The 22,388-nt window shown below is 44.8% G+C and overlaps 1 protein-coding gene across 1 annotated transcript in view; it reads left to right on the top strand.

Annotated features, from left to right (window-relative positions):
* Nucleotides 1-22,388, top strand: part of LOC126188615 (pyrimidodiazepine synthase-like) — a 572,660-nt gene that overhangs the window by 526,942 nt on the left and 23,330 nt on the right. The window contains exon 3 of the mRNA XM_049930220.1: nt 8,814-9,145. Within this exon, the coding sequence (XP_049786177.1) occupies nt 8,814-9,145 (332 nt within the window). The remainder of the gene's footprint in view (nt 1-8,813; nt 9,146-22,388) is intronic.

Below are 22,388 nucleotides of genomic sequence, written 5' to 3'. Positions count from 1 at the left end.
AGAAGCAGGTCAATTCGAAGGTATGTAAATGCTGCAAACAGTAATTGCTGAGGGGGACATCCGCACTATTACCTCCAGTGATGTATGAAGGGAAATCCATTCCCTGAAGACGTCTTTATGAACCATTGTATGGATCCCTCCAGATGCTTCTTCGGGACCAGCATGGTTCTGACTGGACGCGAAATAGCTACGGTGTATTGAAGAATGGTCATCAATGAAGTGTGGTTCGTGGAGAGCAATGCAAAGTGTGAAAGAGGAAAGAAGGTATTGAAGTTTAGGTAGGTGATTGCAGTACCAATTACAGTTCAATTAAATAATCACGTGACTCGTGGTCAGGTTAGCTGTGAAGGGGCCATAAGTGTTTGTCAGACCACAGGATTACTGCAGAATCTGACTGCATGCGGAGATCTGGCTCCTTTATGGGCACCAGAGAAGCTGTCCCAATTCTTCTTGATTATCACCATCCTGTCGGCCTCTTCCTGCCTCCTCCTGCCTCACACTTTGGCAGGAAAGATTCATTCAAGAGCAATCTGCACTGAGTGCTAGGACCCAGAGGCTGTGGCTCCTTCAGATACTTGAGTGTCAGGCATCCATTTGGGGGTGGGGGGATTGGTGGGGGGGTTGCTCGTTCAGTAATTTCGGGAGAGCCCTCACCGGTGGACCCTGGCTGGGTGTGGAAAGTAGCTTCTAAAGAACATATCACAGGAACCACAGGAGAGGAGGGTGATAGATCTATGTTTGGGAGGGTTAAGGTAGGAGGGGCAAAGGTCGAGATGTTAGTGTAATTGCTAATCATATCCACAGGATGTAGATGTTCATTTTCGTTCCATGCATCAGTATCCAACACACAGTCGATAGATTTGAATTCGTGGATCTTCTGTTCTTTCTTGAAAACTGGCCCAACTGGCGACCGTGGAGGTGATGATCCTCGCAGTTATACACAAATTCTGAATGTTCACGAGGACTGCCTTTGCGGAGTGATCATCCACAATTGCTGCATCTTGGGTCTGTCGTGCAGCATGATGACATATGCCTGAAGTGTGAACATTTGAAGTGCTTCATAGGCAGTGGGACATGGGGTTTCATGACACACCTGTGCACCATGATTCCTTTCCCCAGGAGGGAGGGACTGTGCACAGCCGACTATTTAGCTTGAAAACCGCATCTGATAGACACAGTGTCATCCTTCAGAAATAGCCTATCTTCTTGACATCCGTGAGGCATAGGACACCACTTTGTACCATTAAATTTTTCTTACCCTCCATGACTGGGGTTTTTGAGGACTCTTACTACTTACTATTAATCAGTTTTTATACTGCTAGTTTTTCTGGGTCAGTTGGCGCTTGTCACCTCCCAAAAGGGCCAGCAGGAGTGTCCCACTGCATTCTAGGTTGAATGTCACACTCATCACCAGTGACCTAGTGACTGCTGAACTACTGATCATCCCTGCATGGTATGTTGTCAATTTTTGCATTTGGTACAACTGCCACTTGGTAGCTTCTGCAGAACACCAGCTCCAATGCGCTATGTGACGGGCCTCTGCATGGCCTGTTACCCAAGGTTTGATTTTTCTCTCAAAAAAAACGTGGGGGATGCATTGTGCGGTCATACCATAGTCCATCTTGATCTGGATCTCTTAGGTATCCAGCACCTGGATGTTGTAGCAGTCTTTTTTTTTACCCCTTTTTGATAAAAGCTGACTTGACTGCTCCATATTCGCCAGTTGAAGATTATCTGCATGCAGAAGCTTAATGCTTCAGTGGGTCCCGGTTTTGTCCCAATTGCACTACTGTTGCCAGGTTTATGGCTTGGTGGCTGCTTCAGCTCTAAATTGCTACACCCAGTCCTCATTCGTGGAGTGCATCTGGCCACTGGTGTTTGCTGGACTAGTCCAGTAGACGTCTCCTTTCCAAACCAGGGATCTTCCCTCTTCATATTCTATAGTATCAACTGTTGGTCTCATGCAATCGCCATTGGAAAATTCCCTGGTCACTCCACATGTACCATTTTCTTTGCCTATGAGAGGTGTTGTCTTCCTGGTACCAGGTTGGATTATAAGTTGGCACGTGCCTTGCTTTCTTCTGCCAAGATCAGTCATCACTCCATGGACCATGCTCCCCATGTTTTCTCATGCGCTCCCCCTTAGCTGATGCATAGGCCATGGACCGTTCTTTGCCAAGGTTTGATTCCTCAAGGTCCTAAAGTCTTTCCCCCCTATGACCTTTCAGCGTCTCGTATGTGCAATTAGAGTTCCAGGGTGTTACCATCTTCTACATCAATAGCTCTAAAACTGTGAATCAGACAGGACATACTTTTACATTTCCTCCTGATATGGAACGCCACTCGCTGCTGGGTACATGTAGTGTGTTTGCAGCAGATTTGACAGCTGTTAGCAGACCCGTCCATTTTATTAAGTGGGTCTCCCTTGACCGTGTTTTAGTATGGCTTGGCTCTGAGCACTATGGGACTCAACATCTTAGGTCATAAGTCCCCTAGAACTTAGAACTACTTAAACCTAACTAACCTAAGGACATCACACACACCCATGCCCGAGGCAGGATTCGAACCTGCGACCGTAGCAGTCTCGCGGTTCCGGACTGCAGCGCCAGAACCGCACGGCCACCGCGTCCGGCGTGTTTTAGTATGTACAGAGTCAATGAGCAGGCTCCAGGCTAACAACCAATGCTATTCTTGCCACTCTTTGGTTTCTGCTATTTACGATCTTCTCACTAACCTTCGTCATATTCTCCGCTTCACTCTTCATGTGGGTTCCAAGTCATGTGAGTATCCCAGAAATGAACTGGCTAGTCATTTGGCTACAGTAGCACTTACTCACTCCCTGTTAACTTTGCCGACTGCAGGTGCAGATTTGAGAGTGCGCGTGAGATCTGTGCTCGCTCGGAAATGGAATGGCATTCGATGGGTTACTGCTCCACCTAACAAACTCTGCACAATCAAGAAGAGTAATGTGGCATGGTGCTTTTCCTTCTACTTCTCGTGTACACATTACTATGTCGTATCTGCATCTTTCATATTAGATTAACCCACAGTTTCCTTTTATGTAACGAGCCACCTCCACATTGGGGTTGTGATATGTCATACACAGTTGCTCATGTCTTGGTGGAACGCTCCCTCCTTTTGGCCCTTCATGCTAAGTATAGGCTTCCAATCTTATTGCCTCTAATATTGCTGGACGATTCTTGGATGATTGAACTGGTTCTCCACTTCCTCTGTGAAGTGGTTTTTATTCTCGGCCACAAGTTTCTAATATACCTACAGACCAAGGACATGCTGTTTAAAGTTGCAGCATCTCCCCCCATATGCTAGGTCTGGGAATTCCCTACCCTACCTCCTTGACCACGGCAATTTTTCTTCTTTTTTACTCTGTTCTAATCACTTGCCTCCTTTCTGCCACTCCCAATTTTCTATTTTGGGTGTCGCACTCTGTTGAATAGTTGACTCTCTTGGCTGTAACTGATGACCTCGTTGTTCGATCCTTCTCCTCCTCCTCCCCCTCCCCCCCACCCCCTCCCCTCCCCCTCCCCCCCATCAGCCAACCAACCAAATCAGGGGACTGAGGTGGTCAGTCCTCAAGGCGTATGTGGTGTAAAATGCAGTATAGGGTCTAGCATTTTTGTTATGGAATATGCTTTGGGGTATGCTTGACCTAGAGTATGACAGTTTACCATTCTTACCACATACCGTGGCGCATTCACCCTTCCTTGAACAGTCACTCTAGTTGTCATATCCAGTGGGTCCCATTCCAGACATCACAGTTAATTCTCCCAACACCATGCAGTTCTATTGTGTGTGGTATCGTGTCAGTGATTAGAAGCATGGAAACTTGAGAGTTCAGCCCAACATCTAGTTACATGTTCCCAAAGACACGTGGTGACACTCCGCTTGTAACATCTGCGCGGATTTCAGCTGTCGTCATCCGTCTATTGGGAGATCCCATCTAAAATTCTACGCTGTTCCCGTCGTGTGGTTCAGGAAGGACCCATACCTAATGTTCCTGGTATACTCGTATTTTTGCTCGGAGTCTTTCTCGTCACGACTAATACCATTGCACTACACCCGACAGTCCATGCGATCTGTTGGTACAATGCTCTTATGTTCCTAATGCAATAGACTGGATCTTTCTCAAGGTCTGAAAATTTCCAAGACGTAAATTGATTTCAAATATGAAACAACATTTATAACATAAATTTTTCAAGGTCGATGAGTAGATAAAAGCAGTCATGAAAAGGACCAGCCACGTATCGCTCCCGTAGGGCCCGCGAGGATAAGGTTTTGCTAATTACAACGCGCACACACTGGTGTTTCAGCTGACGTTCTTCCGCATCTGGAACCTATCCGGAACCCATAGAAACACGAATACATGGTACAGAAAGTATCGTCTGACGTGCACTGCGAATTGGTTAGAGTGGCTGTGCATGTAATCTAGACAGAAAGATTGGCCACAGGGAAACGTAACTGTGCCTAGAAACTAGACGTTAAGCGCACGGCATCTCTATTGTCATATTGGTGCTAGTACTATAGACATACAGGTAATGTTTTTTAGAGGTGAGTCAGTCTTACGTGTAAGACGTCCAATTTAAAGTAGGTATCTCGATGTTTCATACCGCTTTTCTGATACCGAAACGAGATTCCTGGCAACCGACAGCGTAGGAAAAAATGTCTATTTTCGCAACACTTATAGTCGCGAGTCTACTACCGAAATGTTTAAGCCATTCTACCAGCTCGCCTAGTGATTGGTTGAAAAGAAATCGTGACCCTAAAATAGACCTGACGTTTGACAGCATCTTCTATCCCTCGGAAATGCTGCACATCTTCTGAACATGCTATGTTCCTATCTGTAGCTGAAAAGTTCCAGTAAGTTTAGACAAAACAAATAGTCATCACGGACTCTCACCACTCATCCGTAGAAATGATTCATTCTATACTGAAAATAAGCTCACACAGCAAAGAAAATTTAATAAACATCCCATGGCCCTAACGTATGAGAGCGTCTGTTAGTTGTCGGTCAAGGTATTCGTGTTGTAAGGGTTTCCATTTCAGTCACTGTAAATTCTCGTGCCGAGAACACCTTCCTTGCGGCGTGCTGTAGTTTCGCTCAAAGTGGTACACCAGCAGCCGTATCGACTTGACGTTTGTCGCGGGCGTGGCACTTCATTTCCGGCGTTCCGTGAAAGAGACAGATGTCTGATCTCGTGGCGGAGGTGCAGTTTTATTTTTAAAAACACTCTGTAGGAATCGATTGGACCAACTCTACTTCGTCCCATAGCAGAATGGAGGTATATTTAACTGTGCGTCTTACGCGTGGACGCGTTTGGTTTCGAAAAACTTAATTTCGTAAAATTTGCTGTCTGCTCTATAAAACTAGTATTGCGTAGGTGAAGTAGTACCTTCGCAACCTTATTAGCGTATGTGACTTGAATAGCACAGACCGGTGAAAAACAATGAATTTTGCTGGAAGCGAAATATTAATAGCTATGTTTTGACATTGCCAGTTGAACATGAAGTCACAACTGCAAGAAACTTCTTTTTTTTATGAGGTTACCGGTTTCGGTCTGATTGAGACCATCTTCAGACCTCACATCATGTTGGTAGACGGTGGCGGTGAACGGAGCAGGCGCTTCGACTCCACGAACACTGAGCAGTTAGCGCTCGTGGAGTCGTAGCCACCGTCTACCAACATAGTGTGAAGATAATCTAAATCAGACCGAAACCAATAACCTCATAAAAGTTACTTGCGGTCGTGGCTGTTCATGTTCATAAAGTAATGCAAAAAACCCACTGTTCTCCAAGAAAAATGTTCTGGAAAATTGACAGTGGAGACCTGTGATTATACCCCAAAGTGATAGTAAGTACCATAATGGTTTGCTTTTCTTCGCTCTCCCTCTTTGGGTGGTAGTTACGTTGGTGACCTCTACTATCGTCCAATTTTAATTATTTCTGGTAAGCAAAGGGTAAAAAAATCAACGCTCTAATTTATAAAATTAAGAATACACGAAGGCAAATAGGCTAATTGTAAATGATCTACTAACGCCATTTTATACGTATTTTCAATGAACTAAGGGAATTAAAGAATTACTCGCCACATCTGTGACAGAAGATATACTGTACATTAAGAACTGCTCCTGCCAACCCCCTCCACTATACTTCCGTGATACATTAATATTAACGTAGCTGAGTGGTAGCAGGTAGCCTTCATTGTCCATCTTACACAAGTCTTCAGGTAGCGAGAGATAGGTAGTAACAGTAGGCGGCGGCGGCGGCAGCGGCGTAGTAGTAGAGTACCTGACGCTTTATCCACACAAGATTAACATGTGTCGACTGGGCTGAAAGATACTGTGAATAACAGTTAACTATCTTTCACTGGGAGTAGTAAAGGGACATTTAAGTGAGAAACAGTGCCTAGAACAGCATTTTTATCCGTTTTAATCGAAAACTGTCATATTTACAATGGCAGGCAGCAACTTTATTGTAAGAGTAGTCTTTTATCGGCGGAAGCTGGATCTGGTAGGTGTTCCGAAGGAAATTATCAAATAGTATCAGCTGCGTACCTGGATATGATTCTCTATTAACTGTCAGTAGAGATCTGATGTACACACGAAATGAAAAGAACAGAATTTGTTTCGAAAAGCCTCCAATGTAACAAGAAAAGTGAAAACTACGTATTGAAAATGCAATGGCAGTGTGATGATGAAATAAAGGCTCTTTCCTGAAAGCAGACGTGAGGACTCATTGTAATAAGGTCGTCTTAGATAATTACCTACGAATAGTTACGGGGCACGCGCTATTGGTCATCCGCGGTACGAATCACTTCCGGCGATATTACTGAAGAGCGTTTTCACCTGAAAATGGTGGTAAGATGGACCGCTGAAATACTGTCTAAACGATTGTATGATTCGGTTGAAGACTAGAAAAAATATTAAGTTACTCACTTTACAGGAATGTGTAATAAACACGTAATCAATGAATCTGTGCAACTGATTTAATGAGAATAACACCATTAGAAAAGTTAAGGAAATGAAAGTAAATCTGCTGGAAAACGTTGCTTTCAAATTGCAGAGTAGGCAGTTTCTCTTAAATTCATACTGTGGAAGCTGGAACTGAACGCACTCCGTTGGATGTGCAGCAATTAAAAGCGGAAGTTAGCTGAGCACGCTTCAGGACGCTAAACAGTAAAGGCCCACTTGTTATATAACTTCATTGATGCGTTTCGGGCAAGGCTCTTAGTCAGAATACCAGAAACTACCTTAACACAAAGTATATTATCACGTGCTAACTTTAATAACATCGGTGCTCAAAGAGGTCGTAGAGATACCACTTGACTCGATAATTTCTGTGAATTTACGTTCTTCTGGGTCCGCATCGTGATATGACTTGAAACGACATTTTGAATATGAAACAATATCCGGTGCTTCAATTGAATTTATTTATCGCAATAAGCTTATTTCGGCTATAATTGCCATTGTGAGTCTTGTACTTTGCGTCCATGTCGCTTCGGTGGCTACTGTCGCTTATTAAATTGCTGTCTGACTGTTTGTATTTTAGCGAACTTGCGGTATCTTGTTGGTCCTTTCTCACATCAGCAGATGCTGTCCAACATATTTGGGTTTATACTCGTATGTCAACGAATTTCTGACAGAACATTAGACATCATCCAGTGATGTGAAAAGGACCAACAAACTGACACAAATTCCCTAAAATAGTCAGTCACAGAAACCAATTTAATAAGAGATACAGCCTAAAAACACAGTACCCGGTACAATAAGCGACAGTACCCACCTGTGTGAAATAAGTAAAAAAACCATTAGATCTTGATAATGGCAATTATAGTCGAAGTAGGCTGATTGTAGTGAAGAAATTCAATTCAAGCAGCGGTCTTTTTATATTTATAATGCATAATGCATAATTTTAATATCACTTTCTGTGAAGTTTGTTACTGGTATTCTAACGACAGGACATGTCCGAAAGGCATAAGTTTTTTAACAATTCGATCCTTGTTACGTAGAGACCTGAATCAGCGTTAAAGTCGTTGTCAGTTATGGGATGATGGCAGCAAGAGAGCTACACGACCTGTTAAAAGTTGAATTAAATCTGGCCAGTTGTACCTTACCAGGTGCAGGTAATACGTAATTATCTACTCTCACCAGACGTTATTCTCAGATTCACCAACCGTTCTTTATTTCGAGTGTAAATTCTTTTCATATTTGTTCGGATATTTCTTTTCGCACAGATGTGAAATTCTTACGAATTCATTTTCGTTACATAAATTGTTGTTAGTGATAATGTTCCTCACTGGCCCCTGTGGCCGAGCGGTTCTAGGCGCTTCAGTCTGGAACCGCGCTGCTGGTACGGTCGCAGGTTCGAATCCTGCCTCGGGAATTGATGTGTGTGATCTTCTTAGTTAGGTTCAATCAGTTCTAAGTTTAGGGGACTGATGACCTCAGATGTTAAGTCCCATAGTGCTTAGAGCCATTTGAACCATTTTTTGATAATGTTCATATAACGATAATTTGTATGTCAGAAATTATTGTGCATTAATTGTCACGTGGTATTTCCCACCAGGAGTAAAAGTGTGATCTATGATTCTAAGGGTCGAGTAGCACGATTGCAGTTCATAGTGGGAGTGAGAAATGGAGTTAAGCCTTTGTTCGGATTTTTACGAAAGCCTGTAAAAAGAAACGAGAAGCAGTTTTATCTTGAACTGTGGCATGTAAAGGAGAATATTAACAAATGTTACTCGATGTAGTAAAAAGGTTTAGTGGTAGACCTGTATGTCAAGTAAGACTCGTCGATAGGTGACGCGCAACCGGCGCCGCCGGAAGGCGGGAAGCTGCGGCTGTACTCGATGGCGTTCTGCCCGTACTCCCACCGCGCCAGGCTGGCGCTGGCGGCCAAGGGCGTGCCCTTCGACATCGTCAACATCAACCTGCTGGACAAGCCCGACTGGCTCACCTCGGTGCAGCCGCAGGGCAAGGTGCCCGCGCTCGACGCCGGCGGCGGCCAGATCGTCATCGAGTCGCTGGACATCGCCGACTTCCTGGACGGAAAGTTCCCCGAGCCACCACTCTGGCCGGCCGACGCAGACACCAAGGCGCGCCACAAGAAGCTCATCGATGACTTTGGCAAGGTGAGCTCTTCTCATTCACAGGCTGAAACATATCATGCTGTGCAGATAGTGCGCGCAAGAACGATTTTCCAAAACTTCTAACAATCTTTCTTACGGGTACGTGCACGAGCAGAAGTCTTAAAAATTCGAAAAATTACAACGCGACGCTTGTATTCACCGTTTGACTCGGCTAACCTGGGTTGGCTGTCCAAGCACGCAACAGATAGTGATGCATACCTTTTGTAACTTATAGTGGTTCGACACATTGACAATTTTTAGTTCACGATACAGTAGACAGCTGCAGTTTATTTCTTAGCATTAGAATTACACTGAAGTTAAAAGCGACAGGACATTACCTAATATTCTGTCGGACCTCCTTTTGCCCAGCGGTGTGCAGCAGCTCGATGAGGCGTGGGCTCACCAAGTCGTTGGAATTCCCCTGCAGAAATATTAAGCCACGCTGGCTCTGTGGCCGTATTTAATTGCGAAAGTATTGCCGGAGCAAGATTTTGTGCCCGAACAAATCTCTCGATTACGTCCATAAGCGTTCGATGCGATTCATGTCGGGAAATTTGGGTGACCAAAACATTCGCTCGGATCATCCAGAATGTCCTTCATACCAATCACAAACAACTGTGGCCTGCTTCGTGTTTGAGAACATGAAGTCCGTTTGTGGCCGTAAGTGGTCTCTAACTAGCCTGGAATAACTGTTTCCAGTCAATATCGGTTCAGGTGGACTAGGGCCCTTGTCCATGCCATGTAAATAGTGTATTACCACCACCAACTTCAACAGTGCCATGTTGATCGGGTTGAGAAACTTGCATGGAGTGGCATTTGCACGTGCCCTGGGGCTCTTGCTGGAATTACCGGTTTTTCTCAGGTGCAGGGAAACTAATACGTTTAGCAGTTCAGCACAGCCGCTCGTACGAGATGGCTCGTGCCCACTGCACAGCATGTATCGCTTCAGTGTGGCTCATTAATGAGTTTCGTGCCAAATTTATTCTTACGACTGTTCTATTAGTGAGAATCGACTATGAAATTCAATATGAGAACTGACAATGAAATTAATCTCTCTTAATATTTAGATGTTCCAAAGACCGAAGGGCTGCTAAGTGAGAAACGTGGCATTTCTTACGACTGTGGCAGTCTTACGATGATTGCCGTTTTAGGACGAAATTTAAATTGGAAAATTTATATTTACTTTTATTCAAACATTAAACATAAAAACACAATGTCAATGAATATTATTTTGTTTTTCACTAAAGAATGAATGTCTGGTGCCACTTCCCGAGTATTCTAAGACAAGCTCGAGTAATCCTCCTGAAAACAAAAATGTATTTTGATAGTGAAAATGTTGGGAAAATTATAGACATTATTCCCCTGCTATCATATGATGAACACTTTTTTCATATCGGCTTTACACTATTCTTCAAAGTGTACATGTCTATTCTTTTGCATGGAATCTATTGTAACGTTGTTAACTGAATCTTTTCGTTGTCATAAAGGTTTTGAAGCACGTTTATAGAACACTGAGTATCAAAACACCATCGCACAGATAGGTAGTGCCAGGCGGAGGTTAGAGTCGTCCGTCAGGTGTGTGTGTGTGTGTGTGTGTGTGTGTGTGTGTGTGTGTGTGTGTGTGTGTGTGTGTGTGTGTGTGTGTGTGTTTGTCCTTAGGATAATTTAGGTTAAGTAGTGAGTAAGCTTAGGGACTGATGACCTTAGCAGTTAAGTCCCATAACATTTCGCACACATTTGAACATTTTTGAGCAGAAACGTATAGACTAGCATCCCGCACTGAAACGTTCGTGTTCATGTGTCTGACCGCTTTGAAGTTCCTAACTCAACCAACAACACGTACTCTCCATTTTAAAGGGTGACTCCACCCTAAAACTTTGATTTGAAAAACTTCAATGGCTATTTCACATCTTTTGAATGTTTACTCTTAGGTCCGGAGACGAATTGGCTGTATTCGAATTAAAAATACATCTAAGAAATGTTAGAAATACGGGCTGCGTAAGGAGCTGTGGCACACTGAGAAATGCCACCGATAATTTTAGATTGGTATCACGATCAAACGGAACCATATGTACTCTGGACTTGGCATAAATTCAAACTGGGGTAAACAAGTTGCAAGATATCCAGGAAAACTGAAGCGAAACAATTGGCAGCCAGTCGTTGGAAATAAATTATTTTGTCTGTTGACTATATATAAATTTACGGGACGCAGAGGTGCTGTACAGCACAATCAGCAAGATTCGAGGAAATAGTCATTGGATTAGAATTAGATATCTGTACCACTGCACTTCCTCAAGAAGACTCGGCTGAAGAACTACCCTACTTTTACTTAAACTAATTGTAAGAGTCTGTTTCGTTTGCCCGCTTCTTTGCGCTGACAAAACGTTTCCGCTCTTAAGTTGCTGCTTCATCTGGAATGCAAACGTTGCTACTTTACCCTAAAACTGTAATTTTCTGTGTATAGTCTTCCTTTGCATTTATTCTTTTAATGTTTACACAACGCGAGTTTCTTTTGCTTGTATAGTCCTCCATATACCGATTCCCGTTGAGAATCAGTAAAGGCTTCCCTGTGGTCGTCTCGGTGAAATCCATTATCTCAGCACTAAAACTCGGAACACTACATGCCAGTCAGAGGTAAACTGCAGTTGTGAATCCTGAGCCGGCCGGAGTGGTCAGAGCGGTTCTAGGCGCTACAGTCTGGAACCGCGTGACCGCTACGGTCGCAGGTTCGAATCCTGCCTCGGGCATGGATATTTGTGATGTCCTTAGGTTCGTTAGGTTTACGAAGTTTTAAGTCTAGGGGACTGATAACATCAGATGTTATGTCCCATACAAATTAGTCATTTGAACCATTTTGACACACACACACACACACACACACACACACACACACACACACACACACACACACACACACACCCATGCCAGAGGGAGGACTCGAACCCGCCGGGACCATCCGCACAGTCCATGACTGCAGCGCCTTAGACCGCTCGGCGTACATGTCACCTCCACATATATTGTCCAGAACTGTGTCTTCATGCTCCTGTAGAATAAACAGAGGAAGGTAATTGCGTCTGGTGTTCTTATTATTCTGTCGTCTCGTGAGAAGCGAACGATCAAAATGGCTGTTTCGCGAGAACAGCTCCCCTCTTACTTGAATAAGGAAGTTTCCTAACTCCTATTGAGTAAACACAGGTTACGTCACTAATATGAAGTATCTGATGGATTCCTACCGTACTACTTTCCACACGCTTCGGACACCTTATACAGTAATTGGAAACCACATTCACTACATTTTTCCAGCTTTTATACAGTTTTTTGTGCAATTACATGCTGTTAAATAAGAATTCTGGCTGTAGCTGTAATTTCGATATTGTTTATAAAGAACTGAACCATGTCACTGTCACAATACAGAGAAAAATTGCCCATTTCGAGAGCATACCCTATTAGTTCATCGTTCACTGTGTTACGTATGACACATATTCTCCATAAAGTTCGGAGCATCTGATTTCGTGGAGTGTGTTGAATTACATCTACATGTTCATAAAGCCGCACTTTCTCAAAAATATTTATCAGAAGTTGGACAATGTCTGTCTGCACTACTGCTGTGGCCTAGCGACCTACAATATCCAAAAAATGTTCGCCTGTAAAGCGTTTTCGGAGACTAATGAAGGCGATCAATGCCGAGCTTTGACGTTACAATCATAACATAGCAACATCTCGCAGTAGAAAACGTAGCTAATGGTTCAAATGGCTCTGAGCACAATGGGACTTAACATCTGTGGTCATCAGTCCCCTAGAACTTAGAACAACTAAAACCTAACTAACCTAAGGACATCACACACATCCATGCCCGAGGCAGGATTCGAACCTGCGACCGTAGCAGTCGCGCGGTTCCGTACTGAGCACCTGCAACCGCTAGACCACCGCGGCCGGCAAAGTAGCTAATGCAACGCATTTCATCCTCTTCCAGTCATTGCTGATCTATGTTCACCATGGCAACATTTGTGCTGCATAGTCGTTTGATGGCTATTAAGCAGAGGTGTTTTTCTTTGTTTTGCAACTCACCACAGAAATTTCAATTCTAGCATCCGGTGTCAAACTGGTAGGCTATTTCTGATGCCATGCGTTAGTCCTGACGTTGTGACGCACAAATCTCCTCCATTATTCTGACACTGGCATTTCTAGCCGCGTAATTAACGTTCCGGACAATCGATGTATCGAACAGAGTACACGTCTTGGATAGCTTTACTCAAATTAACCGCACTGCATCGATCTGGCACTATTGAAAGCAAGTGTTGCCCCATTCTCCCTCACCTGCGTGTATTCGGTCGCGCGGACGAATAGGCAGTACGCTGTTGTATCCTGCCAGCTAAACTCCCTTGAAGGAATGCAGAAATAAACGACAGTCAGCGCATTCTTGCTTATGTTTTACCACTTCTCGTTAGTCTCTCCAAGACGGCCTCAAGTCCACTCGACCTACTATTAAATTGTATAACCGGGATGTTTCCCAGGCTAAATCATGGTCAGGGCAATGGGCTCGCTAATTTCCCCTCCAAGTGCTACGGCGAACGAAAGATTGTACTGAAGCCTGCAGTCAGGCCAAGAACCGTTCACTGGTTGAGCGTCAGACCTTACCTTTGTCAATAATATTAAGACACAAGTGAAGATACAGCACTTTTAATGTGAAGAGTAATAGCAATGAGTTTTCGTTCTATCCCACAATTATTGCGATCATTGTGTTTTATGAACTCAGGAAAGCCGCGTCGGGCGGATTTAAATTCGGGGAACAGAGTTCTGGGGAAAGAAAATGATTTAGTCTTCTTACTTTTCTCTTACGGGCTTCTGTAACGCTGCTAGCCGTGAGCAGTAGAATGCAGTAACCTTAACGATGTGTGCGGGAAAAGTATTTCACCATGTAGCTACCAAATTTTTCTGACAATTGAAACGGCACCTGTTACCCCCCAGCGCATTGCGCAATGTGGAAAAGCTTATAGAGGCACATTGTTACCGTCTGTTATTCGGTCATTTTCAGTCGGTACGCTCTGAACCAGAATAATAATTCACTGGCTTGTTCTAACAAACCGGTGTTCGTCTTTACATGATACACACTACTGGCCATTAAAATTGCTACACCAAGAAGAAATGCAGATGATACACGGGTATTCATCGGACTAATATATTATACTAGAACTGACATGTGATTACATTTTCACGCAGTTTGGGTGCATAAATCCTGAGAAATCAGTACCCAGAACCACCACCACTGGCCGTAATAACGGCCTTGATAGCCCTGGGCATTGAGTCAAACAGAGCTTGGATGGCGTGAACGAGTACAGCTGCCCATCTAGCTTCAACACGATACCTCAGTTCATCAGAAGTAGTGACTAGCGTATTGTGACGAGCCAGTTTCTCGGCCACCATTGACCAGACGTTTTCAATTTGTGAGAGACCTGGAGAATGTGCTGGCCAGGGCAGCAGTCGAACATTTTCTGTATCCAGAAAGGCCCGTACAGGACCTGCTACATGCGGTCCTGCATCATGCTGCTGAAATGTAGGGTTTCGCAGGGATCGAATGAAGGGTAGAGCCACGGGTCGTAACACATCTGAAATGTAACGTCCACTATTCAATGTGCCGTCAATGTGAACAAATGGTGACCGAGACGTGTAACCAATGGCACCCCATACCATCACGACGGGTGATAAGCCAGTATGGCGATGACGAATACACGCTTCCAATGTGAGTTCACCGCGATGTCGCCAAACACGGATGCGACCATCATGATTCTGTAAACAGAACCTAGCTTCATCCGAAAAAATGACGTTTTGCCATTCGTGCACCCAGGTTCGTCGTTGAGTACACCATGGCAGGCGCTCCTGTCTGTGATGCAGCGTAAAGAGTAACCGTTCGTGCAGATGGTTGTCGTCTTGCAAACGTCCCCATCTGTTGACTCAGGGATCGAGACGTGGCTGCACGATCCGCTACTGCCATGCGGATAAGATGCCTGTCATCTCGACTGCTAGTGATAAGAGGCCGTTGGGATCCAGCACGGCGTTCCGTATTACCCTCCTGAACCCACCGATTCCATATTCTGCTAACACTCATTGGATCTCGACCAACGCGAGCAGCAATGTCGCGATACGATAAACCGCAATCGTGATAGGCTACAATCTGACCTTTATCAAAGTCGGAAACGTGATGGTACGCATTTCTCCTTCTTACACGAGGTATCACAACTACGTTTCGCCAGGCAACGCCGGTCAACTGCTGTTTGTGTGTGAGAAATCGCTTGGAAACTTTCCTCATGTCAGCTTGTTGTAGTTGTCGCCACCGGCGCCAACGTTGTGGTAATGCTCTGAAAAGCTTATCATTTGCACATCACAGCATCTTTTTCCTGTCAGTTAAATTTCGCGTCTGTAGTACGTCATCTTCGTGGTGCAGCAATTTTAATGGCCAGTAGTGTAAATAATCCAGAAACCTTAAGGCAGAGTAAATGCTTTTCAAGCTTCTGTGGTAATTCAAATACACGTTCGTACTTTTAAATGTCGGAAAACCCACGTGTTAATTACATGCTTTTTATGATCTCAAGTCATTGGAGGTTCCACGTTTCATTTAGGCGTCGTAGAATGCGTTAAGGATGCAGCAAGTGTTTCAAGTGTGCAGCACGTAGATATCTTTCTTTACTCTCGGCGCTTGGTGCCAATGCGTGACGATGTAAGTGTTGCTTAACGGTAATACTTCGCTGGAGAAGTTTTCACGAGATAGTATAGCTTTTCCATAGGAAGCTGAAAACTTCGAAGCTATTTAACGAGCCTGTTTCAGTTAAGAACTGCGCGTATGAGAAGCAAAGTTCACCCATTTGAAGTTTTCGCTTGGTGGTGGAACTTCATATCACGCGACGCTGCGAGCGAAATTAGTTTGCATTCACCTTAACGCGTCGCTGGCGGCGAAATACCCACTGTAAACAGTAAATGTAGCTATATTTCACTCGACTCAGAATGCTGTCGCTGCTGAGTCTTCGTAGAGCTAGCCATATTTTGAGCCGTCAGGATCGTAAATAATCACAAACATGTTCATATTCCCAGCTTCGGCGAGCTATTACCATCGAAAATTGTTGTAGCGCTGTTGGAAAATGTATTCCTCTACGCTGGAGACGAAAGAGCAAGGGTATCCTTTGACACGACCGACCGCGTTGGTGAAAAGGCTAAAATACTACACTAGGGTACATGAGGAGGAGGAGGAGGAGGAGGAGGAGGAGGAGGGGGAGGAGGAGAGTAAGGGGCGGTTCTGTCCATCCAGATTCTGGATTTTCCGCGGGTTCTCTCAATAGCTGCAGACAAAATCGAGGGTGGTTCCTGTGAGAGACAGGGCCGCTACCCTTTACTACGCTTGGCTCATGAGTTTGCGCAGTCTCCATTTAAGAAGTTCCCGACGGGACGCTAAAATCTAATTTCTCCTTTTCATCCTAAATTATCAGAAAGTCTGTCATGGTGGCGTACTGTTTGTAGGGGCGTTTCCAGTAAGTGTGCAGTGTCGTTCTTCCACTGTATAAGGGATCGTTAAATAAAAACGACACACGCAAAGAAAAGTAAACTGTTTATTTCAGAAGTAATCGCCATAACGGTTAACATTCGTTCCCGCTGTGAGGCAAGATATGCTCATGGAGAAACGTTTGCACTTGCTTACGTAACCATGATCATACCCAAGCGTGAGCCTTTTCGTTGGAAGCAAATGGATGGCAACGAATGTCCAGAGCTCCAAAAATACGGAAATAGCATGGAGATCGGAACTGTACGGAGAATGCGTGCAGGCTCCCTAGCGAAACTTCTGCTGCATTGCCGAAGAAATAAGCGATATGATCCCCATTGTTGTTTGACCTAATTTCCAAGTTTTACAGAATTACAGATCGTGCAAGGAAGATCGCCCAACACCGTGTTCGTTCTACACGTAGTATCTTTCTATCTTTGCATTCTCGTTTTGAGTGTGCGTGTGCGGGCGTGTCGTAAAGTACCTGCAGGGTTGTAACCCCATGACCACGCAGGGATCGCATTATTGTTTCCTGAGCTGGAAACTCTTCACATATGCCCATCGTGGCTTGGACATGTGGACACAGGCAACATTTGACCAGCCAGATTGTGTTTACTGTGGCTGGGTGGCACCTGTGGGGAGAACAGCTAATTGGAGTAGGTGGCAGCAAGTCGGATTAAAGGGAAATGAAGTTGAGCAGTCTCTTCTGAAGCAAAGGAAAACTGTAATATGGAGGGATATGAACCCATAACATTTCCTTCCCCAACAATGCCTTGGAAGGAATGTTGAGCTAGGAGGCAAGGAGTAAAATACTCCCCACAATACTTAGTTTGCTCTTGGACTGACGGATGCTCCTCTTTTACCAAAGAGCCAGTATTCTTTGTTGAGCACCTTGAGGACGGGTTTGAGGCAGTAGCAGCAGCGATTTTTGAAATGAACTTTTTCCGTTCTGATTAGAACGGCATCATCTGCTCAGCTGCGGATGTTGCTCGCCTGTAAGAAGCTGTGGGACAATTCTGCAACCATCACCCCTCTCCCCCATAAGTCTCAGCATTGTACAGGGTACCATATTCCACTAAGACCTCTTTTTGTAGTGTCACTGTGAAGCATCGTGATGTGCATTCTGTGTCCAGTGTGGACCAGATGACAATAAGGTTGATACTGGTGTCTTCATTCTGGTCTTCGAAGGCGGCTTGCTGCCTAAAAAGGTCAAGGTGATGGCGCATCAATACGTTCTGAAACCTTACGTTACCCCTCTCATGTGATGCTTCAAACACACGAGGTCTGAGAACATGTCTTGATAATGTAACACAAGCCCCATCTGTAGGGGTTGAGTATGTCACTCGCACACCAACGCTCCTTCGGTTCCTCTATACAAATCTCTTGACTAACTAGTGTATCACGAGGCCAAGAAGAAATATGGTCGTTTTCACAATTTATAAGTGACAATGACAATGACATTCACTATGGATATGTCACCCTCACCATTAGTGCTACCCTCGCCCTTCATGCCTTCCACATTGTTCTCTTCGGGCCAGCTGACTACATCCACTCCGCTGTTTGGGGAGCCCCCTTCTATTGTTTCCCTGACACGCACTTTGGGAGCATTAACTTCCCACCTGCTGACAGCTATGGATGTCGAGCCCAACTCGCTACCAGAGATGCAACTCCTCCTCTAGCATCTCCTTACCACAAAGGGTTAATTCAGGATGCTCACCTACCAGGATTTGGTTGATCTGAAATCAAATACTATTAAGTGACTGAAGTAGCCACAGGGTGCTGTTCATAGAGCTTCATGTTCCTCAAACTAGGGCAGACAATCACAAACATAAAAATATCCAAGGAGCAGATATCTCAAAGACGGAGGTACAGATGGTCCCTGTGATACTGTACCCCCACACATACTACCTCAATACCTCAGGTACAGCTGTCAGTGGCCCCTGTGGCACCAGATCGCCCTACACGACGTTATTCAGAACTGATGTGTATTGATGTCATACCCTTGCAACTGGAAGATCCTACTGTATGACCCACATATTTGGTCCCTTCACATTCCCATAGGATAGTGATAGCATGATCCTCCAGTGGAACTGTAGCGGTTTTTTCCACCATCTGGCTGAGCTACCCCCTGAGTTTCCCCTGATTCCTACATTGCTCTCAAGAAAACTTGGTTCCCAGCATTGCGGACCTCACTCTCCACAGCTATTGGGACTATTTTAATATTCGTCTTGACACTGACAGAGCGTTAGTCAGAATTTATACATACATTTTGAACTCTGTTTACAGTGAACACACGCCACTTTGTATGACTTTGGAGACTGAGGCAGTCTGTGTGAGGATGTTTCTGCATTTTACGGTCTGTAATGTGTGTCTCCCTCCTGATAGTGAAGTTTCACACAGCATTTCTGCATGGATTTCCCATCTCGCCCAACCTTTCCCAGTTCGGGTGACTTAAATGCCCACAACCCTTTCTGGGGTGGTACTACGACCACTGCTCATAGTAACGCTACTGAAAATGTGCTAAAAGAGCTTGATCTTTTCTGTTGAATACTGGGGCCCACACAGTTGAATGTGCGTATTAGTATTACTTGGTCATTGGTCTTCACATTTGCAGCCCTGGTCTTGTTCCTATACCCACGTGGAGAGTCCGTGACGACCTGTCTGGCATTAATTTTCCTATATTCCTGTCGCTCATCAGTATCACTCGCCTGGGTGTCAACCTGGATGGCCTCTCAACATTGCTGACAAGGATGCCTTTGCCTCTGCCATTGCCCTTAGCTTTCCGCCATGAGCAAGTAACACTGTAGCTGCCCAGAGCATAATTGCAGCCATTGTATTGACAGCAGACTTAGCGATTCCGTATTTCTTGGGATATGTCCATTGGAAGACATTAACTTGATCAGAAATCACCGTGGGCATTAAAGATGGGCTCACCATTGCTGTAAATCACATCCATCAATGGATCACCTTATTGTCTTTTAATGACTGTGTGCCAAGGTTTGTTACCTAATAAAATGACAAAAACAATAACATTATGAACAGTGTGCTGCTACCATTTCACTTTGCCCAAACCGCAAAAGGAGGGGGTAGAAAGGTTCGATGCCTCTAAGGGCACAAGTCCCCCAGAGATCTTACTGGTGTTTCCCTGAATGGAATTGTCTACATTGAACCAGATGTTCTCGCCAAATGCTTTTCTCTGCATTTTGCTCTAGCCTGTATGTCTGAGAACTGTCAGCCTACATTTGATGTCCTCAAAAAGAGTGGAGTGAATTCACTTACCTTTCACTACACATCACCTAGAGCCATATGGTCAACCATTTGAGTGGGAATTCCTCAGTGGTCCTAGCCCTTTGCCCTGATGTTACTCCAGCGCCAGATCGCATCCACACCCAAATGCTCAAACACCTAAAAGTGTATTACCAACATTGTTATTGTCTGTCCCAGGATCATTCCACTACTGACAACTTGGTGTGCCTGGAATCTACTATCCAGTCAGCTTTGACCTGCAAAAGGCTTATGACACCTTGTGGCATCATAACATTCTCGTTACCCTATGAGATTAGGGTCTCTGGGTCCCACTCCCAGTTGTGTGGAACTTACTGTCACACCATACTTTCAGATTTAGTACTTCCAACAATACTTATCTGTATACAAGACAATGAGGTCCTCCAGGGCTCTATTGATTGTGCCCCTTTCTCTAATGGCTGTCAGTGGTATAGCTGCAACTGCAGGTCTACAGTGTCACCTTCCCCGTATGCTGGCGATTTTTGCATTTGCTATTGCTCTGCTAGCGTGGATGTTACTGAATGCTGACCGCAAGGCGCCATATGAAAGGTGCAGTCCTAGGCTCTTACCCATGGTTTCCTGTTTCCAGCCACCAAGACATGCATCATGTATTTCTGTTGCTTTTGTACTGTCAACTACAGCCGTAACTCTATCTTGATGACCAGTTCCTCAATGTGGTGGAGCCTTATCGCTTTTTGGAATCTGTCATCTGTCTAGTTGACAGGGTTTTCCCTTATTGGCCAGCTTACATGAATGTGTTGGTTACATCTTAATACTCTCCACTGCCTCAGTAACAGCAGCTGGGGTGCACACCACTCTACATATCTGCAGCTGTAAAAAGCTTTCATCATGTCCAGTTTTGATTATGGTAGTCCAGCACATAGTTCAGCAATGGACTCCATACTACTTGTCTGGCTTGAAACAGTGGCTCTCAGACCAACCCTGTGAACAACTCACATAGGCTGGGTTCCCATCACTACAGAAAGGATGCCAAGAAATGCTGCTGAATTCTGTGATACACAGTTGCTGCCCCCACCCCCATCGCTCCCCATCTGGGCAACTTTTTCCTGAAACAGCAGCCCAGAATTGGAGTCACTATCACAGCTCAGATGCAGTGTCTTTGCTCTGAACTAAAACTTCTTCAGTCGCCTCTCGTCAGGAACCACTCATGTATGCTCCTATGCTATGTACCCATTCCTCAGATCTATCTCAATGTATCCTTTGGACTGAAAGATTCTTTTCATGTCACTGTTTTTCGCCGCCTGTTGCTGACCATCATTGATGCATTTATGGGTTTGGAAGTGATACTCTGACAGCTCTTTGGTCAATGGACGAACCAGTTATGTCTACACACATGCAGGATGCAATGAACAACGTTCTCTACCGAATGTATACAGTAAAATTACTGCAGAACTGGTGCCCATCAGTCGAGCCCTCAATCATGTTTGTCACTGCAGCAGAAAGACGTTCTTAATCAGTAGTAGTCTTTAGTCGATCAACCAGTACTACCCTTGAGATCCTTGGTCATGACCATCCAAGAGCTCCTTTCTGACTTCCATAAAGCTGGGGGTTGCCTGTCTTCGTCACGACACAAGGTCACATTGAGATCCCAGGGAAAGAATTAAAAAAATTTGCTGACTGGTTGGCAAAGTGGGCTACCAGTATTCTGACTTTGAAGATGGCGGTACCAGAACCAGATCAATGGCAGCTTTATGCCATTGCTTGTTGGAGGCTTGGAACACATATTGGTGTGCCCTGGTTTCTTCAAAGAAACTGTCAGCAATAAAGGCTACATCACCCATGTACCAGTCCACCCTCCCTGCTTCTCAAAGGGAAGCTACCGTTCTCTGCTGACTCCACATTGGCAACTTAAGGCTAACCTATGGCCACATTCTATTATGTGAGGATCCATTCCAGTGTTGGTTTGGTACCAGTCTGACAGGCCTACATCCTACTGGAGTGCCCTATTTCGGCCATCCTACAGCAAAAGCAAAAACTAGAACTGTCTGACTCGCTGCCCTGGTGCTAGTGGAAGGTGGCAGAACAGCTGATCTGGTTTTACGTTTTACTCAAGAGATAGGGCACCTTGGCCTCATCAGCCACTTGAGGGACTAGAGGGGTGAACTCTCACCCGATCCAACTCAGGAGGCAAAGGCTGCTCTTGTTCAATGGTCTGGCCTGGCCCCCATCCTTTCCACCTTCCTTTAACTATACTTACTCTTTTATGTCTGTTGGCTTCCTCTCACATCGCCGTTGGTTTATTTGCTGAGATTTTACAAAGTTTCCTGCATTACTAGTTTATCTAATACTAGAGCGTGAGGAAACATTGGTCGGATGAAGTGTGTCCATCTTCCGTCACGTGTGTCCCAGAGCCTCCAGCTGCTTTCTGAGCAGAACTCTCCCGCCTTTATCCTCTTATCCCTCTCTCACTTG

Source organism: Schistocerca cancellata, chromosome 1 (genome assembly GCF_023864275.1).
Source record: "Schistocerca cancellata isolate TAMUIC-IGC-003103 chromosome 1, iqSchCanc2.1, whole genome shotgun sequence".
Taxonomy (NCBI): domain Eukaryota; kingdom Metazoa; phylum Arthropoda; class Insecta; order Orthoptera; family Acrididae; genus Schistocerca; species Schistocerca cancellata.
This window is presented reverse-complemented; position numbering and strand designations above follow the sequence as displayed.